We start from the raw sequence: 20254 nt of genomic DNA on the forward strand, positions 1-20254 counted from the left end.
GCTACAGATCACTTTCTTTCAAAACTGAACTAAAAATATAACCTTAGTTAGTGGATTCTTTCCTTTCGAAGTTATTGTTCAAGTCCAAATTCTGATACTTACAAACCTTATGCATCCCAAGAGTCCTTTCTGTAAAGCTGTATTTTAGGAGAATGGTAAAAACAGACATCTTTGCAAGTAAGATACTTTTGGTGGTGGAGGAGGGTAAAAGGAAAAGTAGAAAACACTAATAAACCTACCTTGGATGATGTGGTGTACATGGTGAATCTTGAATACCATTTGCTTGCTTTCTCTGCGACTCCTTTTCCAGCAGTGAACATACTGTTTCTTAGAACATCTAGTTTAGGTACTAGTAGTGTATCTAAATTAAATGAAGGTGATGAATGGGTTAATGCATCTTGAGATTCTTCTCTAAATGGGCAAGTAGGTGAGAAGGCTGGAGAAGACCAGAGTCTATCCCTTGGTCTGTCTTCGCTTTTTGAGTAACTTTTAGATTTGGTAAGTCTCACTGGCCCAGGAGAATTAGGAGGCAGGCTAGATCTTCTGCATGCCTTGACCAACGTTGGACTTTTCTTAGTGGTTACTTTATCATCACAGGCCCGTTGTAAATCAATGCTTGGTGTTCGACTTGTCAAAGGACTGCTCATGTTATTCATATACATCACAATTTCTTCAGCTAAATCCCGCCTAGCAGATGGTGTCGAAACGCTTTTGCTATCATCTTCCTCCTCTTCCTCCTCCTCTTTTTGCTGCTGTTCAGTCTCAGCAACCAAAAGAGAGAGGGGATCAAATCCTGTTGCAACATCAGTTTTTTCGAAAGGTTTTACTGAAAAGCTGCTATTCAAGCGTTGACTCCTCTTAGGATTTTGTGGAGCAATGTACCCCACTTTTGATCCATCTGTTTCATTGTCTAAGTCTTCTAAGTCAAAAATAACAGGAGAATCTACTTTATCTGCCAAACAACTAGAACCATCAAAAGGTGTATCATCATCACTAGATTCCTTCTCTATACTGTCTCTATTTGATCTTAAAGATGGCTTTCCAATATCAAGACTATTTGGTCTTGTGCTTTTTGAGATTACATTTGAAAGAATTTTTGCATCAGCTCCTAATTTTTCAACCATATCTCCAGGGTTTGCTTCCTGGTTAATTCTATTGAGCATAAGTCCCATTAGTACTCCTCCACTAAGATTTCGGTTTCTATTTCCCCAGGACATTTGCTGCTGCAAATTAGGCTCATTGTCACTTTTATGTCTTTTCCTGAAGCATCTACTGTGAATGTTTCCTGTTTCATTTGTATCCTCAAAAGATGATATTAAGAGCGGCTCAGACGAACTTTCTAAAAAACAAGAAAAGTGTTTTTAGCCACGAAAAATGTAATATGCAAATATAAGTTGTCTGAAATATTTAAGATACTAGTAATAAAATGATAACAGCAAGCACTCATCAAGTGCCTGCGATTTCACAGATGCTATACTAGGCACTTTACTCACATTATCTACCATAATCATTCCAATATCCTTATGAGTGGAGAGAAAACTGATAGATTACCTAGACCAAAGTTACCCAGTCCTTAAGCGAGAGAACTGGGATTCAAATTAAATATGAAGGGTATGATCTGAGATATAAGGATGCACTGCTTTTTAAAACTTGTAAGATTAATATTTATCCTTGGTATATTTAACAACAATAATAATGAATTTATGTCCATTTCACTGAACGGATTAAATAACAATGGTTATACAATTGTGGTTGTGCTAGACGACCTTAAGATTCTGAGTCTTCTGCCTATAAAAACAAAACCAAAAACACTAAACCAAACCAAATAAAAGGCAGCTATGTGAGCTTTATTCATAAATAAAAATTATTTTTAAAACTCCAAATCCTTATGACTATAGATGTGGCTAAATAATTTTACCTTTGCTTTACATATTGATTCACGTTTATAACAGTCAAATGTGAATGGCCACTTTCTATTCAGAAACACTGTTCACTGCTTTTTACCAAATTACTTAGGTACCTACGCTGAAAGCAGAAATCTAGATTTTTTGATCACTTTAATTGTCCTTACGTGGGAGTCTTCTAAAGCATTAGTCTAGGTATGGTATTGTCAACTACTCTTTTCTTTTAAAAATAAATTTATTTATTTATTTATTTTTGTTTGCGTTGGGTCTTTGTTGCTGCACGCGGGCTTTCTCTAGTTGCAGTGAGCGGGGGCTACTCTTCGTTGTGGTGCGCGGGCTTCTCACTGCGGTGGCTTCTCTTGTTGCGGAGCATGGGCTCTAGGCATGTGGGCTTCAGTAGTTGTGGCGCACAGGCTTAGTTGATCTGCGACATGTGGGATCTTCCCCGACCAGGGCTCGAACCGATGTCCCCTGCATTGGCAGGTGGATTCTTAACCACTGCACCATCAGGAAAGTCCTTCAACTACTCTTTTTACATGCTTTATCCAACAGAATTAGCTCTCTATAATGAGCCAATTCCTAAATATGTGCCTTTTTTCCTATCATATGATGTATTTGGGTAACAGGATAGGAGATAAAAGGGACTACTAGAGACCATAAAAGCCTACAAACTAATACTGTTTAATAAGCATACGGCATTAACAAGGAAAACAGTAGAGCAGAGAGGTAAAGTGTCTTCTTTTTTTCTGTATCAGCTTATGATTAAGTATATAAGAAACCAAGAACATACTTTCTTCTGATATTCTGGGAAACCTGCTTAACAGGTTATATATTATCAAAGACCTGGAGCAATCTTATAATCCAAAGATGTAACTCTAGGCCTGCATTTAAATAGATGTGTTCCTTTGCAAAGTAAGAACAATGCAATGGCCTAAAGACAAATAAAGCTGGTTATCAAATTATACCAGGGGTTGGCAAACGACACTGCTGAGCCACATCCAGCCTGTGGACTGTTTATATACAGTCTCAAATGGTTTTAACATTTTAAAAGAGCTGTAAAAATCACACACACAAAGAACAAGCAATAGAGACTTTATGTGGCCTGTAAGGCCTAAAATGTTTACACCTGGCCATTTACAGAATAGTTTGTCTGACTCTAAGTTTATATACCTGCTAAATTCCAGCAGACTAGGCTGGATGCTGCACGCCTCTAATAGAGAGGCTGCAAACTATTTAACTTCCCTGGGCCTGGTGGCTCTATGACATTAATTCTGGCAAGTGATAGTAAAGTGGTAGTTTTTGAGGGTTTCTGGGAAAACAAGCCAATTTTCTAAGGCATATAATAGGTTTCCTAGGTATGAACTAGAGTTGTTAGTTTATCCTTAAGATTTTTGACTCCTTTACCAGGAAAGTAGACGTTTTCCCAGAAACCCTCAAAAACTACCACTTTACTATCACTTGCCAGAATTATGTCATAGAGCCACCAGGGCACGTGGGCTCAGTAGTTGTGGTTTCCGGGCTCTAGAGAGCAGGCTCGGTAGTTGTGGCACACGGGCTTAGCTGGTCTGCGGCATGTGGCATCTTCCTGGACCAGGGCTCGAACCTGTGTTCCCTGCATTGGCAGGCGGATTCTTAACCACTGCGCCACCAGGGAAGCCCTTACAGCTCTTCTTGCCAGTATTTAATATCAGGGTGTTTTTATATTTACTTGATTATTTGATTAATGTTTTCCCAGCCCTCCCATGTACTTCTCTTTGGAGGCAGGGACCATGTTTATTTTTGTTCTTTACCATATCCTCAGTAGCACCTGGCATATGGTAGCAGGTATAGTAGGAGCTCAAAAAATAATCGCTGAATGAATATTGTCTGCTGGGAAACAACTGCAGCCAAGAGACCAACCCAGAATATAACATAGTATAATATATTATAATATGCCATGTTACAGCTAAATGTGGTAGCTGAAGGGAAAAAGTTAAAGCACACTAAAAGCAGAATTAGGCTTAAAAAAACATTTCAGAGTATGTTTTCATACTTCAGAGCATGTTTCATTTCAGAGTAAATTCTCTTGTGATTGAATTCTCAGTAATTCAATATAAATTTATCAAAATGTTAAAATTCCCAAGATAACCATGAAGTAACCATAGGATGATGATTTTATTTCTATTACCAACCAAACATTAAAACATTTCTTTGGTTATTCCACTCCCACATCTTTTAGAAGCTGTCATTTATTTATATAATGATATAAATAAAATATACATATACTGTACTGCAACACATGAAGAAACTTGAAAGGTGTTTTGAATTCTAGCAAGTACTAGTATGTAAGAAAAAAGTTACAGAAATGTAAGTATTCCTATAAATCCCACATATAGTCTTTGGTAGTAGTGATAAACCCAGAGTACTTAACAGATGGGAAAGTTTTCAAGTCAAAAATCTAGAGCAGGGGTCGTCATGGGCCAGAAAGTAAATATTTTAGGCTCTGCAGGCCATACAGTCTCTGTGGCAACTCCACAGCTCTGCCAACATAGTGCCAAGGCAGCCATAGACAATATGTAAGTGAATGAGCTGGGTGTGTGACAATCAACCTTTGTTTATGAACACTGAACTTTCATATAATTTTCAGGTGTCACAAAATATTTCTCTTCTTTTGATTTTTTACCATTTAAAAATGTAAAAAGCCATCCTTAGCTTGTGGGCCTGTACAAAAACCAGGCTGCAGGCCTGGTTTGGCCCATGGGCCACAGTTTGCCTACCCCTGAGTTAGAGGCACATCTAACTATGCTGCAGAAAAACAAACATCATTGCAGCAGCCGGGCCCTTTATAGAGATATTTCAGCTTTGACAGCACAAGTCCTTCAGTGTTCGTTTAGATTATAATGATGCAGAACTGAGCTAATACAAAAAATAAAATAATGTAATTATGAAATCAGACTATTAACACTAGAAACTCTGAATCTTATGTCTGTTTATTGCCCCCCAAAACAGTCTGATGAAAAACTTGTGAGACAAGGTATTATCCCAGGTCCTAAAATGACTTTTCCATTAAGTAGCTGAGAAGTTATGGGACCTGCCAATAGTCCGACTATGCCTGAGTTTTCTCATCTTTGAAAGAGTGCTAATACCCCCTCTCACTAATATAAGCACTACTGTAATAATACATGAAAAATAATATATAGAAAGTGCTTTGAAAAGAAAAAATATTAGGTATTGTTATTTAAACTACCTGAAGGACTATCCTTTCGCCTCTGAAAAAACAGGAACAACACGAAGACTAAGGAACTCTATGCTTCATTTAAAAATTGGCGAGGTGTCTGGTACCCTCAGATTGATCATCTCACTTGCTCCCCACTTCCCCCTTCCCAAAACTCCCCACAGTCCAAACTCAAAAGGCAGCTTGTAGGTATGTCCCTTTACTTTGTTACAATAAAAGCTTGAACAAACTATATTATAAAATACAGAATTTAAGCTTCTAAACTATACCATGAGAGGCTGCGAAAGTATACCAAAAAACCAAAACCAAAACCAAAACAAAAAAACGAAAAATGAAAAAATCCCTTGAGAATTAAGACTTAAAAAAAAATATTCACTAGAAATACAGATACAAGTTATTCTGCACATAACAGACGAATACCATTCAACTTACCTGTGCTTTCTCCTGATGTTTTATCAGCACTGTTATTTGCAGCACTGAGGCGAACTATACTGGAAGAACTTTGATAATTGAGCTTAGGAAGACAATCAGCACTTCCCTTTGCACTCTCGCTCTCTGACACTGTAAAGATTAAAATGCAACTGTTAAGATGAAATCTATATACATCAGAGGAGCCATAAAGAGAAGTAGCTTTTAGTTCTAAATACTTCTACCGGAAAATACGTGATGAGAAAATACCGAACACCTCTATATCTATATTTGTCAATCACGAATAACTGATACCATTCATTCAAGTCCTCAAGGTGTGTATCAAACAACTAAGTACTGGTCACACATAAGGTCCATGCATACATTTTATATTTCTTCTTTGGTTGTGAAACACTGCTTTTGACGGGGGGAGGTAAGCAGGAAAAATATAACTCACAGACCATTAATAAAAGCATTAAATAAAAATACTGTTAAGCCCCAGAAAAGAGCCACTGTTTGAAGAAATATATATTTCTACTACAAGAATAGTATTTGATTGGAGGGTGTTTTGCCAGTAAGACTACAAACTTCACACATGAAGTACTTGTACATTGGAATGTTAGGTGGTGTAGAGGGCTTTTATAATGGGAGGAAATAGGAGTAACAATGGGAAAATGAAACATAAAATTAGTACTTTTATACTTAAAGTCACTCGACTTTTCTATTAATGTAAGCTCACAGTTTTTTTTTTTTTTTTGCGGTACGCGGGCCTCTCACTGTTGTGGCATCTCCCGTTGCGGAGCACAGGCTCCAGACGTACAGGCTCAGTGGCCGTGGCTCACGGGCCCAGCCGCTCCGCGGCACGTGGGATCCTCCCGGACCAGGGCACGAACCTGTGTCCCCTGCATCGGCAGGCGGACTCTCAACCACTGCGCCACCAGGGAAGCCCGCTCACAGTTTTATACAATATCAACTTAGTACCTACAGGAACTAGAATCACTCCCTTTCTTATCTTCTTCTTCTTGAATGTCCTCAGTAGATGTATCCCCTCTTCTAACTTCATCCTTAGACAGTGAATTATATCCAAGGTCAGACTGGCCACCTGGAAAAAGAAAAAGACAAAAAACCCTATGCTGTTTATCATCAACTTCTTTAGTAAGAAGAACTGGAATTAGAAGCAACACATTGGTGTTTAGATTTACTCATAGAAATTTTTCTGGATAACTTCCAGTTGAAAGCATTATTTTGTTAGTTCCTCCCCACCTCTATTAACGTAAGAAAGGGATGATCACAAAATAATTTATTTTTAGTTTCACAATGTAGTCAACAGTAATTACGTATGTTCACACTACTATCTGGGCTCCAAAAGACACAGACAAACCACACATTCTTTATACAAGTCCATGACCTTTCTAGGTGAAGGTGTGAGATCCAGCTAAGCAATGGAGAAGAAAAATCTGCAGGGAACTCCTAACAAAACACTCACACACAGATCACTGGAGCCAAATGTCTAAATCATCTGACCAAAAAAATGGGTTTATTTAAACTTATTGGTAGGTAGTTATTCTGAAAATTCAACTGAATAATTACTGAATTGCACATGAGTACAAATACATGGGAATGAGAAAAAAAACTAGTGTTAAACCTATTAAGAAAAGCAAACTCTGCATCAATATAAGAAAACTTCTAATACACTGTTCTGTTAAAGAGGCTCTCTGTAATTTTCAGCAAATTATTTTCACTAGATTAGCATCAAAACATAAGGTTTTGAATTCTAGTACTCTACCTTAGGAGACATGATTTTAAGTAAACCACTTAACCTTTTTGTTTGAATCTCAAGTTCCCAGATTTATAATATAAAAGGTTGTTATGATTATATGAGTATATGACTGCATTAAAAATGGTTTTATAAACTTGCAAAGAACTATCTAAAGAAATTGTATTAAGTATAATTAGGTATTTACTTTAACATCTTTGTTATAATTTTGAGTTTGGTATTTTTTCTAATCAGTTTCATCTCTATTTCCAAAGAAACTATAAATTATAAAACGTGAAGATAATCTTGATAAAATTCATGCTTTTATTATAAGGTCTGCACTGCTTTAAGATGGCCTTTTTTTAATTTTTTTATTTTTTTGCGGTACGCAGGCCTCTCACTCTTGTGGCCTCTCCCGTTGCGGAGCACAGGGTCCGGACACGCAGGCTCAGCGGCCATGGCTCATGGGCCCAGCCGCTCCGCGGCATGTGGGATCTTCCCAGACCGGGGCACGAACCCGTGTCCCCCGCATCGGCAGGCGGATTCTTAACCACTAGCGCCACCAGGGAAGCCCCCTAAGATGACCTTTTTAAAGGCCACAGTTAAAAACAAAAGATGGATTTCTTCATTTTTAAGAGATAATGCCTAAGGATGACTACTACAACTCTGTGATTAAATTCACAATTGCATGAACAAGAAACAAAACCAGGGCTTCCCTGGTGGCGCAGTGGTTGAGAGTCCGCCTGCCGATGCAGGGAACAAGGGTTCGTGCCCCAGTCTGGGAAGATCCCACATGCCGTGGAGCGGCTGGGCCTGTGAGCCATGGCCACTGAGCCTGCGCGTCCGGAGCCTGTGCTCCACAACGGGAGAGGTCACAACAGTGAGAGGCCCGCGTACCATGAAAAAAAAAAAAAAGAAAACCAGTCAAGGAAAAGCAACATATCAAAACACATACTTATATTTATTACTCTTAAAAGTATGCATAAAAGGAGACAGACCAACAATGTTAAAATTTGAAGATAGAAGCCTCCATATTTTATTATTAATGCTTAGATTTTTAAAGTTTCTGTCCATTAATAGGTAGCTCTTATACTGTATTCACAAGTCGTGTCTAATTTTTATAATGTAATAATGAAATGGACAGAATTATTTAAATAATTTAGGTGTGTCAGTTTTAATAATAGAGAAAGTTTATGTACAAATCTTATATTTTAATGAAATTAAGTCATCTTTAGTGCTAGAATGTTACAAGTTTTATATATATTTAAAATTTTTCATTATAGCTTTTAATTTTAATATAGTTGAAGACTCGCAAGAAGTTGCAAAAATAATACAGTACAGAAAGTTCCTGTGTACTCTTTATCCAGCTTCCCTGAATGATAATATCTTACATGAAACATGGGACACTGTTAAATCTTGGAAATTGATGTTGATATGGTACTATTAACTCAGATCAGGGATCTAAGTTTCTTTTTTTAAAATCCTAACAACATTAAAAGAACTATGATAACATGTTCATAATACAAAGAAGAACTTACCCTAAGAAAATGATATGATAAAGAGACCTGTGTACTATCCAGAGTTAATTGGATTATCATGGACTAAACACTCGAATACTTTCTTAAACTTTCATTTCTATTCAAATAGAGAATGAATAAAATTGCATAGTTATAAAATACAATGTCATATGCCTACCATATAAAATTAAAAAGTGACAGTTACATATATCACTGAAAATTAAAATCTAAAAAAGACAGGCTAGCAAACCTAGTTTTTAAAATGTATTGTAATAAATGTATACATAAGCACACACAAACCTGTACTAGATCTATCATCAGAAGCATACACTTTGATTAAACCCGTATTAAAAGATGCCTGCTCCACAGTGTGTGTCCCATGACCACTATCCATGCTGCCATGACTAACAGCATCCAGGTCACTGCCATCTGCTTAAGAACACAATTTGACAGCATTTTACTACTCACGGAGATACCAAAAATACATATTAGCTTGCTGCTCAAGTTAATAATCTACTAATACTGAACATGACAAGCGTCACATAATTAGCAAAATACAACTGTAACAAAGAAACCTATTGTGAATTATTAACGAATACTAAAACAAGACCACCAAAGGTTGAAAATTTAACAGTTACAACAAAATAAGTAAAATTTGGTGTTTTTTTAAATGGGAAGAACACTCTAATATTAGAATTTGCTTAATGGCAATAAAAACTAGAAAACATTCAATATTTTGAAACTAATTAAAATTTCTAAAAAGTGGAAATTGTAACTAGTCAATTAATTTTAAAGAAAAAGTACAACATATACATCCCTTAAAAACAACTAATTACCTGAGAGAGTTGTTTGTGATAAATGTGCATGTTTCTTTAAAGCTCTTTTGAACTGTGCTACTCCTAAAACAACGTTCCTCACTTTTGTCCAAAGAAAATAGCCACTACGACTCCTTGAAGGCCAGGTACTTTCCAAAACAGCCTATTCATTTGACAAAATAAAATAATTAGTAAAATAATTTTTATAAATGAACACCCACTGGCTTTAGAGTTAATCTAAAGAATAAGTAGATTGTATAATCCAAAATATCAATAGAACAAAAAAAATCTTACTTCCAATTTATAAAATATATTTTAGATACTCTAAAATAAATACCAAATAATCCCTGCATCATTTATTTCTGCCATTAAACTAAGGTTGTGAAATCACAGAAGTTATACTCTTTCTCCATTAAGTCAAAATAATTACCTTATTATAATAACCATAGGTTATGGCATTGGGGTCAATACCAGCTTTCTGCATTTCAAACAGCACTCGAACTGCAAGCACTGGCTGATCATACTGTCCACAGAGCTGCATAAGAATGCGGTAGCACACCTGGAACACAGTAATTTCGAAAGTGTACAGAATCAAAATATCTATGTACATAAATCTGGAATAAAATAATGCATTTTAAAGGATAATTGTTACCTCATCAGGTGGATCCATCTTCTTTGACTGCATTTTTTTAAGCACATCATAGGCTGTTTTCAGAGCCCTGACTTTTGAATGACATACTTTCACATAAGCTGGGAGACAAATAAACCACAGCCCGTAACAGTGACGCAGTAGACACCTAGACCACATCTGAGGAATGGAAGAGTACCTCTTGGCAATTTTATGGGCTGATTTAATTTCCTAGAAAAAATGCAAGGGTCTTATTAATAAATTTGCACACTTAAGCATCCTTATCCTTAACTGAAGGCTGAGCAAGTACAACTCACATGCTTTTATAATGTTTCCCTAACAAAATCTGTCTATAATTAATATATATTCAAGTCTCTGCTTTAATCTGTATTATACAATATGTAAAATAATGTTCTAGGACAAGAGAACTGGTTAATTTTTTGAAGTCAGATTACTCTAAATTTTCTTCAGAATGCTTCAGGGAGCATAAATGATCTACTAATAGTTATATATGGGGTACTAAAGTATATTAAGGGAGGAAGAGTGTCAAATTTATTTTTGTTCTAATACTTGATTACATGAAGAATACAAAATCATCAAAGCACCTGTTTTGTTCTTCTGAACATGGGAGAAGGGCTACTAGGACTATTTGATTTTGAAGGCAATTTGCTCTTTCGGGTTTGTAGAAATCCTTCAGGTCTCTCAAATAAATTGTTCCTAAGAACTGGAAATCCATTATAGCTGTTTTTGAAAAGAAAAAAAAAAATCTCAAGCACACATAGATGATCATACTGGTTACAAGCTAACAAAAAATTATGACCAATAACTTATTTTAACTTATTAACTTATTTTAACTATCTTTCTCCATCAGACTATGATAATCAACAAATATTCATGCTAATGTTGTTTTTCTTACTATAATAATAAAAATGTAATAGCCAAATACAGATTCAAGTATGTATTTTAGAGGGAAAAAAGTGAAATACATTTAAATTTTGCTGAACTTGACACCAAACTCCAAAGTAACTCAAAAAAACTTTGTTAGTATTTGTGTAAATAAATAGCAAACATATCAGATAATACGGGTAAAAGGCCCACCAAATCAATACTCTTTCACACAGGACAGTTATTAATATCATTGTTTGGATTAACATATTACTGTAGAACCTTCCTCTTAAAAAAATGCAAATAACATAAGTCAACCAGGACAACCTATTACATTATCATGAATGGATTTAACTGGTTAGGTAAGCTGATTCAGGGCCTCATTTATGAGAAAGAAAATTGAAGAGGTTGGAGAAGAGGAACAAAGATTAGAATAGGCAACTCTATGAGGAGGTGGGCCTAATTTGGGTGCTAGAGCACAGTGTTTGGGGCATTTAAAAGGTAGCAGCAGCTGGGAAAAAGACATGCTAAAACGACAGAAGAAGCCCCTGAGGAGAAAACTTATCCTACTTTAGAATATTCTTAAAGGCATATAAATAGTTTTAATTAACTAAGAAGAAAACTAACTATAATAAAAGATAAACTATATCTATTATACATTATTATAGGAAAATCCAGTAGAATAAGAAAATATTAGTCATGACTGAATGTTAGTAGGAATAAAATAGCAATGAAGTTCAGGAAAACTATGTTCCCTAAGAAAATTCACTGTATGTACATGGTGTGATAATAAGACCATTCTGTGTATCTTATGGAAACTTATTGTCTTATCATTTTATACAGACAATGCAAGTATATGAGTTACCTCCTACTAACAGGATCCACTGTGTCCATTAAAGACACTTAAGGATTTTCCAATGATGGGTATGATTACACCAAAATTATATTAGTAGTCTCAAGGAAAAAAAAATGACTTAGATTCTTTAAAAAATGGTAAATTTTTAAGCTAAGTAATTTTCTTATTAAAGGACTAAATCTAAAGGTAAATTTTAAATTAAAAAGTTAAAACCAAACCACAAAAAGAAAAACAAACTATATTAGTGAAACATACCAAAAGAAGTCTTAGAAGTGTATAATGTACGAAAGAGATAAAAGAAATGAGATCTTGTTTAGAAAGAAAAAGAAGAAAGAGAAATTATGAGAAATATTTTAAATGTCTTTGAGAAAAGGCAGACTTCTAAAAATTGACATGAGCAATATATAAAAATTAAGGGTAGGAATCAGGTGGCTTATGAAGTAATCAACATTCACAAACATCTGTTACACTACTTTTTCATCTGTAAAAAGAAGAATTCAATCCAAGTTATAAATAAGGATGTCCTGAAAAATCCCTTTTCAATGAAAATAACAAACTGTGACTTAATGAATAATAGATGTGAAATGGTTTTAGAATCTTTAAATAAGAAATTATTATTGGAGAATTTAAAAAATCTAAAAGGAAATGCCATTTTAATGGTATACTAGAAACTACCTCTAGTTATAACAAATGTTATATATAATATATGTGTGTATGTATATAAATACATATCTAGATATATAGATGTATAATAAATCTACCTCTATCATAACCCTATCACTGTGCTCAGAGTTTTTCTCTTTCCCACTAGACTTGAAAACGAGACCAGTGGATCATTCAAGTCTATACCAAGCACTTAGCACAGTACCTGAGCCAATTTCCTAAATTAACAATGACGAATCCCAATAGTTCTGAATTTCCTTGACTTTATAAAACTCATGGAAAAATTAAAAGCCTAAAAAAATCACATCATCCAAATCAAGGCCACAGATATCGACTCTAAATTAGATTTAATCCTTTTTTAAAAAATTGAAGTATAGTTGATAATCCTTTTGTAAACCAAGGTTACATTAACCAGCCTGTGTTGGGGGAGGGGATGAAAGTGAGGAAACCAGCCTTAGGGAGAAACAAAAATAAAAATTCTGTAATAAAAGTGCTGCATTTTGATGGGGTGGGCCCTAACTTCTTAATCAACATTTATGAGAATATATACTTATGCAGATATAGAGAGCTTCTTAAGTCTATAGAATGCAAAATTATATATTTTTTCTTTTTATACCTCAAAACTTAGTAATGGATGTGGGATAAGCTTGCTTACCACCTAAAAATTAGGGATCTGTAAAGTTTGGATTTTTGAAAATACCACAGTCCTTAGAAAGCTACGTCACAGATGATGGATTGCTTCTCTCTTTCAATCTCAAACATTCTGCCTCTTGAATACCTGTACTGTAAAGGGGGTTCTTCACCATTGGGTAGATGGGGAATCTCAGGTGGTGTTACAAAAACAGTATGTTCACTTTTGAAAGATTCATCCAGTTCTATAAGTCGCACTTCACCACTCTTGTCCATATCCACCTGAAGGAGTTTAAAAAACATACATTAAAAAAATACGTTCGCCAGACAAGTGTTTGACTATAGGGGAATGGTTATATAAACATTTACACAACTGGATACTAAGGAACTATTTTTTTTTAAAAAAAGAATGAGCAAGTCCTCTACGTAGCACTATATAAAGCCCTCCAGGATAATTAAGTGAAAATAATAAGATTCAGGACATTGTATACTATCTTTTAAGTAAGAAAGAGGGAAAAATTTTTTTAATTAAAAAAAAGAAAGGGAAAAATAAGAACACATATTCATTTTTTGCTTGTAGTCACATAAAGAATACTTAAAAAAAAAAAAAAAAAGAGGGACTTCCCTGGCGTCCAGTGGTTACGACACTGCGCTTCCACTGCAGGAGGTGCAGGTTCGATCCCTGGTCGGGAACTAAAATCCTGCATGCCATGCAGCAGCGCAGCCAAAAATAGGAAAAAAAAAAAAAAGTAATTATCTATTTGGCTAAGAGGAGATGAAGGGAGTGGACAAGAATGGGACAGGACCAGATTTCCCAATATATACCTTTTAATGTTATTTTTGCATTTTGAATAATGAAAAGTTATTCAAGAAATACTATTTAAAAATATTATTATATTAACATATAATACTATTAAAACGTACGTGTGTGTGTGTTGAGAATACTGGGTTCTGTCTTTGATTTCTACTAAATATAACGAATTTCCCAAAGTTCTTCCAGCATATGTAGAAGCACATTTGAATTAAATTCTAGTCACATCAATATTTAAAGCATTTTAGTAGTACTATTTCCCCTAGATACTCTATGGTAAGGTAATAGTCATAAAAAATAAAAACTTCATAGAATCTAAATTTCCCAAAAGGCACTCATAAACTAAAGAGCACGACATTGACATTAATTTAAACCAGATGTCAAACACAAAATGACAGATGACAAAATATAACCCACAGAACTTTTCCAGGTTAGACAGAATTAATGTCACATACCAGCCAGGAATAAATGGGAAAACAAGAATTATTAACAAGTTAAATCTTAAGATAAGGATTTAGGGCAGAGTATACCAAAAAAGGACAGGGATAGCTTTAAAGTTTTTCTAACTTTTAAGAAGAGTTGATACATTCAGAATCTTCTTATATAAATTGTTGTTTATAATTTCACAGCATTACATGCTGTAATCTCTAGTATTAAAGAATGTTTTTAATGGTGTATCCAGACATTTTAGACAACAATTAAGGCGTGTTTCAGAATTATAATTAATGGCAGGAGAAAATGTTCACAAAATAATGATAAATGAAAAAATCAGACTACTAAATAATATAAATGTGTGTGTGTGTATACACACACACACACACAGAGTGTGATTCTAATTTTTCTAAGAGTGTGCCTATATCTGTTATATAGATATATTTCTGAGTGTGCACACTGTCTCTCATACACACAGATGCACATACACATCTGTTATCAAAATGTTACCTATGGGTGATGGTATTACTGGCAATTAATTTTCTTTATATTGTTATTTGCTTTCCAGTTAAAAATAATGAATATTATTTTTATTTTCTTTTTAAAAATTACAAAAGTAATAAATGCTCAGAATAAAAATTTAAACAAGGCAGACTATATTGCTTTTAGAATAAGCACTTATTTCAATTCTGTTGAAGGATATCTGAAAGTTAATCAGTATAAAAGAAGGTGCCTTTCTTTTTAGCCTGTCAAAAAGACTTTTTATATGGTAAAACTAGCAATGATACAACAAATATAGTAAGTTGGATAATCATAAACCCTGCTGGTACTCCAAACTGGTACAGTCTTTTTTAGAAAGCAAGATGTGTTTAAACCTTATTCTTTCTTAGAATAAGTTCTAAGAAAATAACCTAACATGAAAAAAAGCTATCAGTATGAAAGATGTTTTTTTTGCAGGACTGCAATAGCAATAAATTGGAAGTCATCTGCATGTCAAAAAATAGGTAAATGAATAAAGGATGATACACAGATGAAATATACAATCATTCAAAATGAAAAGAGTGAAGGTTATGCAGACTCCTGGTTGAACAAGACAAATTAAATACAACAATTTACCTTCAATCCTTCCTAAAATCTCAACAAAATGAGAGTAAGGAGATTAAAAAAACAACAACAATGACAAAATGAACTGGAGAGAAGACAACAGCAGAGCTGAGTTCAAAACATTTCAGAAGCTGCAAAGTAGATTGATGAGACCTGTCAAAGCTGAAAGCCACATATCTGGCACTGGTGAGGGGATAGAGGAGAGCACCCAAATAGTCAGCCATTTTGCTCTACAGAGCACCAGAAAGGTCAGGAATGAAAACCATGATGCCCCTGAAGATGGGAGGGCAAGTGGGGTTGAATTGGGAGAATTAGTTAAATCCTGCATTTAAGAACTCCGAGATCCCTTGCCCAACCCAGTATAGTTAGGCCACTACCTCTCCCCAACATGGCATAAGACTAGGTTGGGTCTTTCTGAGTGAAGAACCAGAGGGACTTTAGACTTGAGGACACCGGGCAGAGCTGAGGAAGATGAAGAAGGTTAATAAAAACAGGTGAAGTGAGTAAAAGCCTACATGTTACAACAAGTGGAAAATCTTAGTTACCTTCCCCACTCAGCTCTGAGAATACTTGCAGTCAGGCTTATGCACTCCAGGCTTGAGACTGGAAATACCTCCTGGGGAAACTACGTAGCCTAAAAGAAAAGAACTACAGACACTGATCAAATAGGGACTCTAATGAAATAGTTGAGTTCCTTTATGATCATCAGTCTCATACCTAAGGAAGCTCCAAGCCCCACCCTCCCAGAAAGAGCTCTAATGAGTTCTCTGTGCCTCACACTTGACAACGAATACCAACCAAAGATCACACAAAAAACCAATAACTTGAAAAAGAATAAAGTAAACAAATATTAAAAGGTATTTAGAAGAAGCAGAGACAATGCAAGGGGGAAAAAAACCTTCAAAATAACTGAAATGAATAAGCCTACACCCATGAAACAAGAAGATGCTATAAGAAAGGAGCATTCAGGGACTTCCCCTGGTTAAGTGGTTAAGACTCTGTGCTCCCAATGCAGGGGGCCTGGGTTCAATCCCTTGTCAGGGAACTAGATCCCACATGCATGCCACAACTAAGGAGCCTGACTGCCACAACTAAGGAGCCCGCCTGCCACAACTAAGGAGCTCACCTGCCACAACTAAGACCTGGTGCAACCAAATAAATAAATAAAATAAAAATTTACAAAGAAAAAAAAGAAGAAGAAAGGAACATTCAGAGAATGAAAAGGAGCTATGGAAATTACAAAAATGATAGCAGAGGTAAAAAGTATACTATAATTGTTGAAAGATAAAATTGAAAAATCTCCCAGAAAGTGGAGATGAATGACAGAGAGGCAGAAAATGGGATGGGGAAAAGAAAAAAAGAAAAAAAGAAAATTAAGCAGATCAGGCCAGGAGGGCCAATATACAAATATGTATTTCAGAACAAGAGAACAGAGAAAGTGGAGGAAAGAAAAAGAAAGAAAAAAATTAAAGAAAATTCCCCACAATTTGAAGGCCATGAGACCATAGATTAAAAGGGCCTACAAGTGTCCAACTCAGGTAAGAAAAGAAGGCTGACACCAGGCATATCCTTGTGATTTCAGAATATCAGGGATCTTAAATGCTTCCAGACAGAAAAAGAGATTAGGCACAGAAGATTAGAAATCAAGATACTGTTAGACTAGATGTTATTCTCAACAATGACAAGCCAGAAGACAATGCAGTGATGACTTGATTTTACATCCGACCAAATTAGCATTCAAGTATTAAGGCAGAATAATGAAATTTGCAAACAGGCAGGGCATCAAAAAATGTATCTCCCATGTACTCTTTCTCACTAAACTACTGAAAGCTGTGATTCACCATAACAAGGAAATAAACCAAGAAAGAAGTTATTGAAGCCAGAAAGCAGGGGATACAAATCCGGAGAGAGGTCAGTATAATTCCAAGATGATGGTGAAGGAAAATCCCAGAATGACAGACTAGAAAGCAGTCAGTTCAGACTGGAACACAAAGATGGAAAGCTCCAGCAAGAACTTAAAAACAAACAAACAAACAAAAAACAAATGGATAGATTACTTAATATTAGAAAAATGGAGAGATTTTAGATTTTTTACCTTCATAGAAGAGTTTGGAGATGAATTAATAATACACACAAAACAAGAAATATAGCAATTATTAACTTCAGGGAAAACAAAAGTCCATACATAAAAGGAAATTTAACTACAATATATATATGGCCTACCTGTGATTATATACAGTGATAAAAATATTAACATTGAACAACCATCTGAACAGCTACATTGGGAGAATTTTGGTGACGGTGGTAAATATGACATTAATAGATAATATATAAAACAATAAGCAGCAATAACAACACATTATTTGGAAATCTTAAGGAAAATGACTGATGAAATGGCTGAAAGAGAAGGCGCTTACCTTTGGGAACAGAAACTAGGGGTGGGAAACAGAACTACTATATGACCCAGCAATCCCACTCCTGGGCATATACCTGGAGAAAACCATAATTCAAAAAGATACATACACTCCAATTTTCACTGCAGCACTATTTACAATAGCCAGGACATGGAAGCAACCTAAATGTCCATCAACAGAGGAATGGATAAAGAAGATGTGGTACATAGATACAATGGAGTATCACTCAGCCATAAAAAAAGAACAAAATAATTCCATTTGCAGCAACATGGATGGACCTAGAGATTGTCATTCTGAGTGAAGTAAGTCAGACTGAGGAAGACAAATATCCTATGATATCGCTTATATGTGGAATCATAAAAAAGGGTACAAATGAATTTATTTACAAAACATAAGTAGAGGCACGGATATAGAAAAAAAACTTATGGTTACCATGGGATAAGGGGGGGGGAGGGATAAATTGGGAGATTGCAACTGACATATACACACTACTATATATAAAATAGATAACTAACAGGAACCTGCTGTATAGCACAGGGAACTCCACTCAATACTCTAATGGCCTATATGGGAAAGAATCTTAAAAAAACAAAAAAAAAGAGTGGATATATGTATAACTGATTCACTTTACTGCACACCTGAAACTAACACAACATTGTAAATCAACTACACCAATAAAAATTAAAAAAAAAAGAAAGAAACTAGGGGTGGGAAAAAATGTGACCTAAGCCTTGTAAAATCATTTGACTTTTTAAACTAGGCTATGTTTTACTTTTTAGAGATTTGGCAGCATATAAAAATGTTTATAAGATCTGGTTATGTAAAAAATTAGGAAGTATACTATAATTATGTAAAAACATTGAAAGTAAATGTAAAGTGGATATTAGGGTACTGGGCTTATGGAGTTTTTTCCTCCCTTGTATTTTCCACACTTCCTGTTACTTTACAAAACAACATTAGGAACATGTCAATGATAACTCAAAATCACTCATATCCCTAGTAGGATATGGTATCCATGGACAACCCAAAAGCAAATGAGAAGCTCTCTATACAAACATTTTTATGCAGATGAAATGGGGTAAATGAAATTATAAGGGCAGCAATGATAATGAAGTAGAAGAGATGGACTAGAATAAAAAGGTTATTCTGGTCCAACAAATACCCAAGGTCATTGGAAAGGAAGCTGGAAACTACTCCGGTCTCCATAATGTAACATTATAGGAGAACTACTTGTCTGTGAGCACCAGGTGCTTTTAAATTTTTATTTATTTATCAGCTTCTCCCTGTCAGACCTGTGTCTTTGCTTGCATAGAAAAAAAATCTGTGGACATGGACAACTACTCTAATTCTAAGTATTGTAAAGTCTACTAAAATATTAAAATTGTGCTCTGTAAATTCAGTACCTTGGTAAAAGATATTTCCCCTATCTTGTCTACCAATAAAATCTCATTTCAACATTACAAAAACAGCCATGTAATAAATCCTCCATTTATCAGTTGGGCATTTCTGTCTTTTGGAAAGCACAGTGACATCTGTCTCTACTGGGAGAAAAAAGAAATCCAACACCCATGGCAGGATAAAATTAAAATAATTTTCATATTCTCTTCATATTTTTTCACAAGACATTAAAATGCTCAGAAAACACTGCAGAGGAATGCTTGGGAAACCAAGAAAAACCTTACCAGGCTATTTGTTGCACAAAACTGCTTTTAGTTAAGCTGCATCCTATAGGAACAGATTGTAAGGATTTAAAATACAATCATATGAAGAACAAGAACACATGGTTCTTAAATTAGTCATAAATGAAACTCAAATAATTTTCATACATTGTTTTTCTTACTCCTATTCAGGATTACTCACTCCAGCTTTTTAAAAGTTGGTCAAATGTTTTCTGTTTGGATAGGCTAAGATCAAAAGAGGAATGTATCTAATTTCTGTTCAATCTTAGTCATGGATTCTGCTCAATCTTAAGCACTTAATGCACATCTAATATTATTTAATTTTCATAGCTAAACTGCCAGAGGTAAGGGGATCTGTTCACTTAAAAAATTAAGCTTAAGGTCACTCAACTAAGGAATAACCCCACATGAATGTCTATTTTTAAAGTATTACTGATATTCAAAAACCGTTTACAGATTAAAAGTAAGCACTGACTTGCTGTGCTGAATGCACTTAAACTGTGGTATTAAAATATGAAAAGTAGTAACAGCACTGTGT

The 20254-nt window shown here is 35.0% G+C and overlaps 1 protein-coding gene across 3 annotated transcripts in view; it reads right to left on the reverse strand.

Moving 5' to 3' along the window:
* The window catches only part of DENND4A (DENN domain containing 4A), a gene marked incomplete at its 5' end in the record, with an annotated part of 95358 nt that overhangs the window by 26266 nt on the left and 48838 nt on the right, over positions 1-20254 (reverse strand). Inside the window, 9 exons of one of the 3 annotated variants that reach the window (XM_082849098.1) lie at positions 240-1339; positions 5551-5679; positions 6512-6628; positions 9100-9228; positions 9636-9777; positions 10045-10173; positions 10267-10473; positions 10848-10983; positions 13425-13558. In XM_082849098.1, the coding sequence (XP_082705224.1) occupies positions 240-1339; positions 5551-5679; positions 6512-6628; positions 9100-9228; positions 9636-9777; positions 10045-10173; positions 10267-10473; positions 10848-10983; positions 13425-13558 (2223 nt within the window). Of the gene's footprint in view, positions 1-239; positions 1340-5550; positions 5680-6511; positions 6629-9099; positions 9232-9635; positions 9778-10044; positions 10174-10266; positions 10474-10847; positions 10984-13424; positions 13559-20254 lie in introns of all 3 variants that reach the window. The other 2 variants (XM_082849097.1, XM_082849099.1) reach the window with 2 other exon arrangements.

Source organism: Leucopleurus acutus (genome assembly GCF_964270905.1).
Source record: "Leucopleurus acutus genome assembly, chromosome: 1".
NCBI classification, from domain to species: domain Eukaryota; kingdom Metazoa; phylum Chordata; class Mammalia; order Artiodactyla; family Delphinidae; genus Leucopleurus; species Leucopleurus acutus.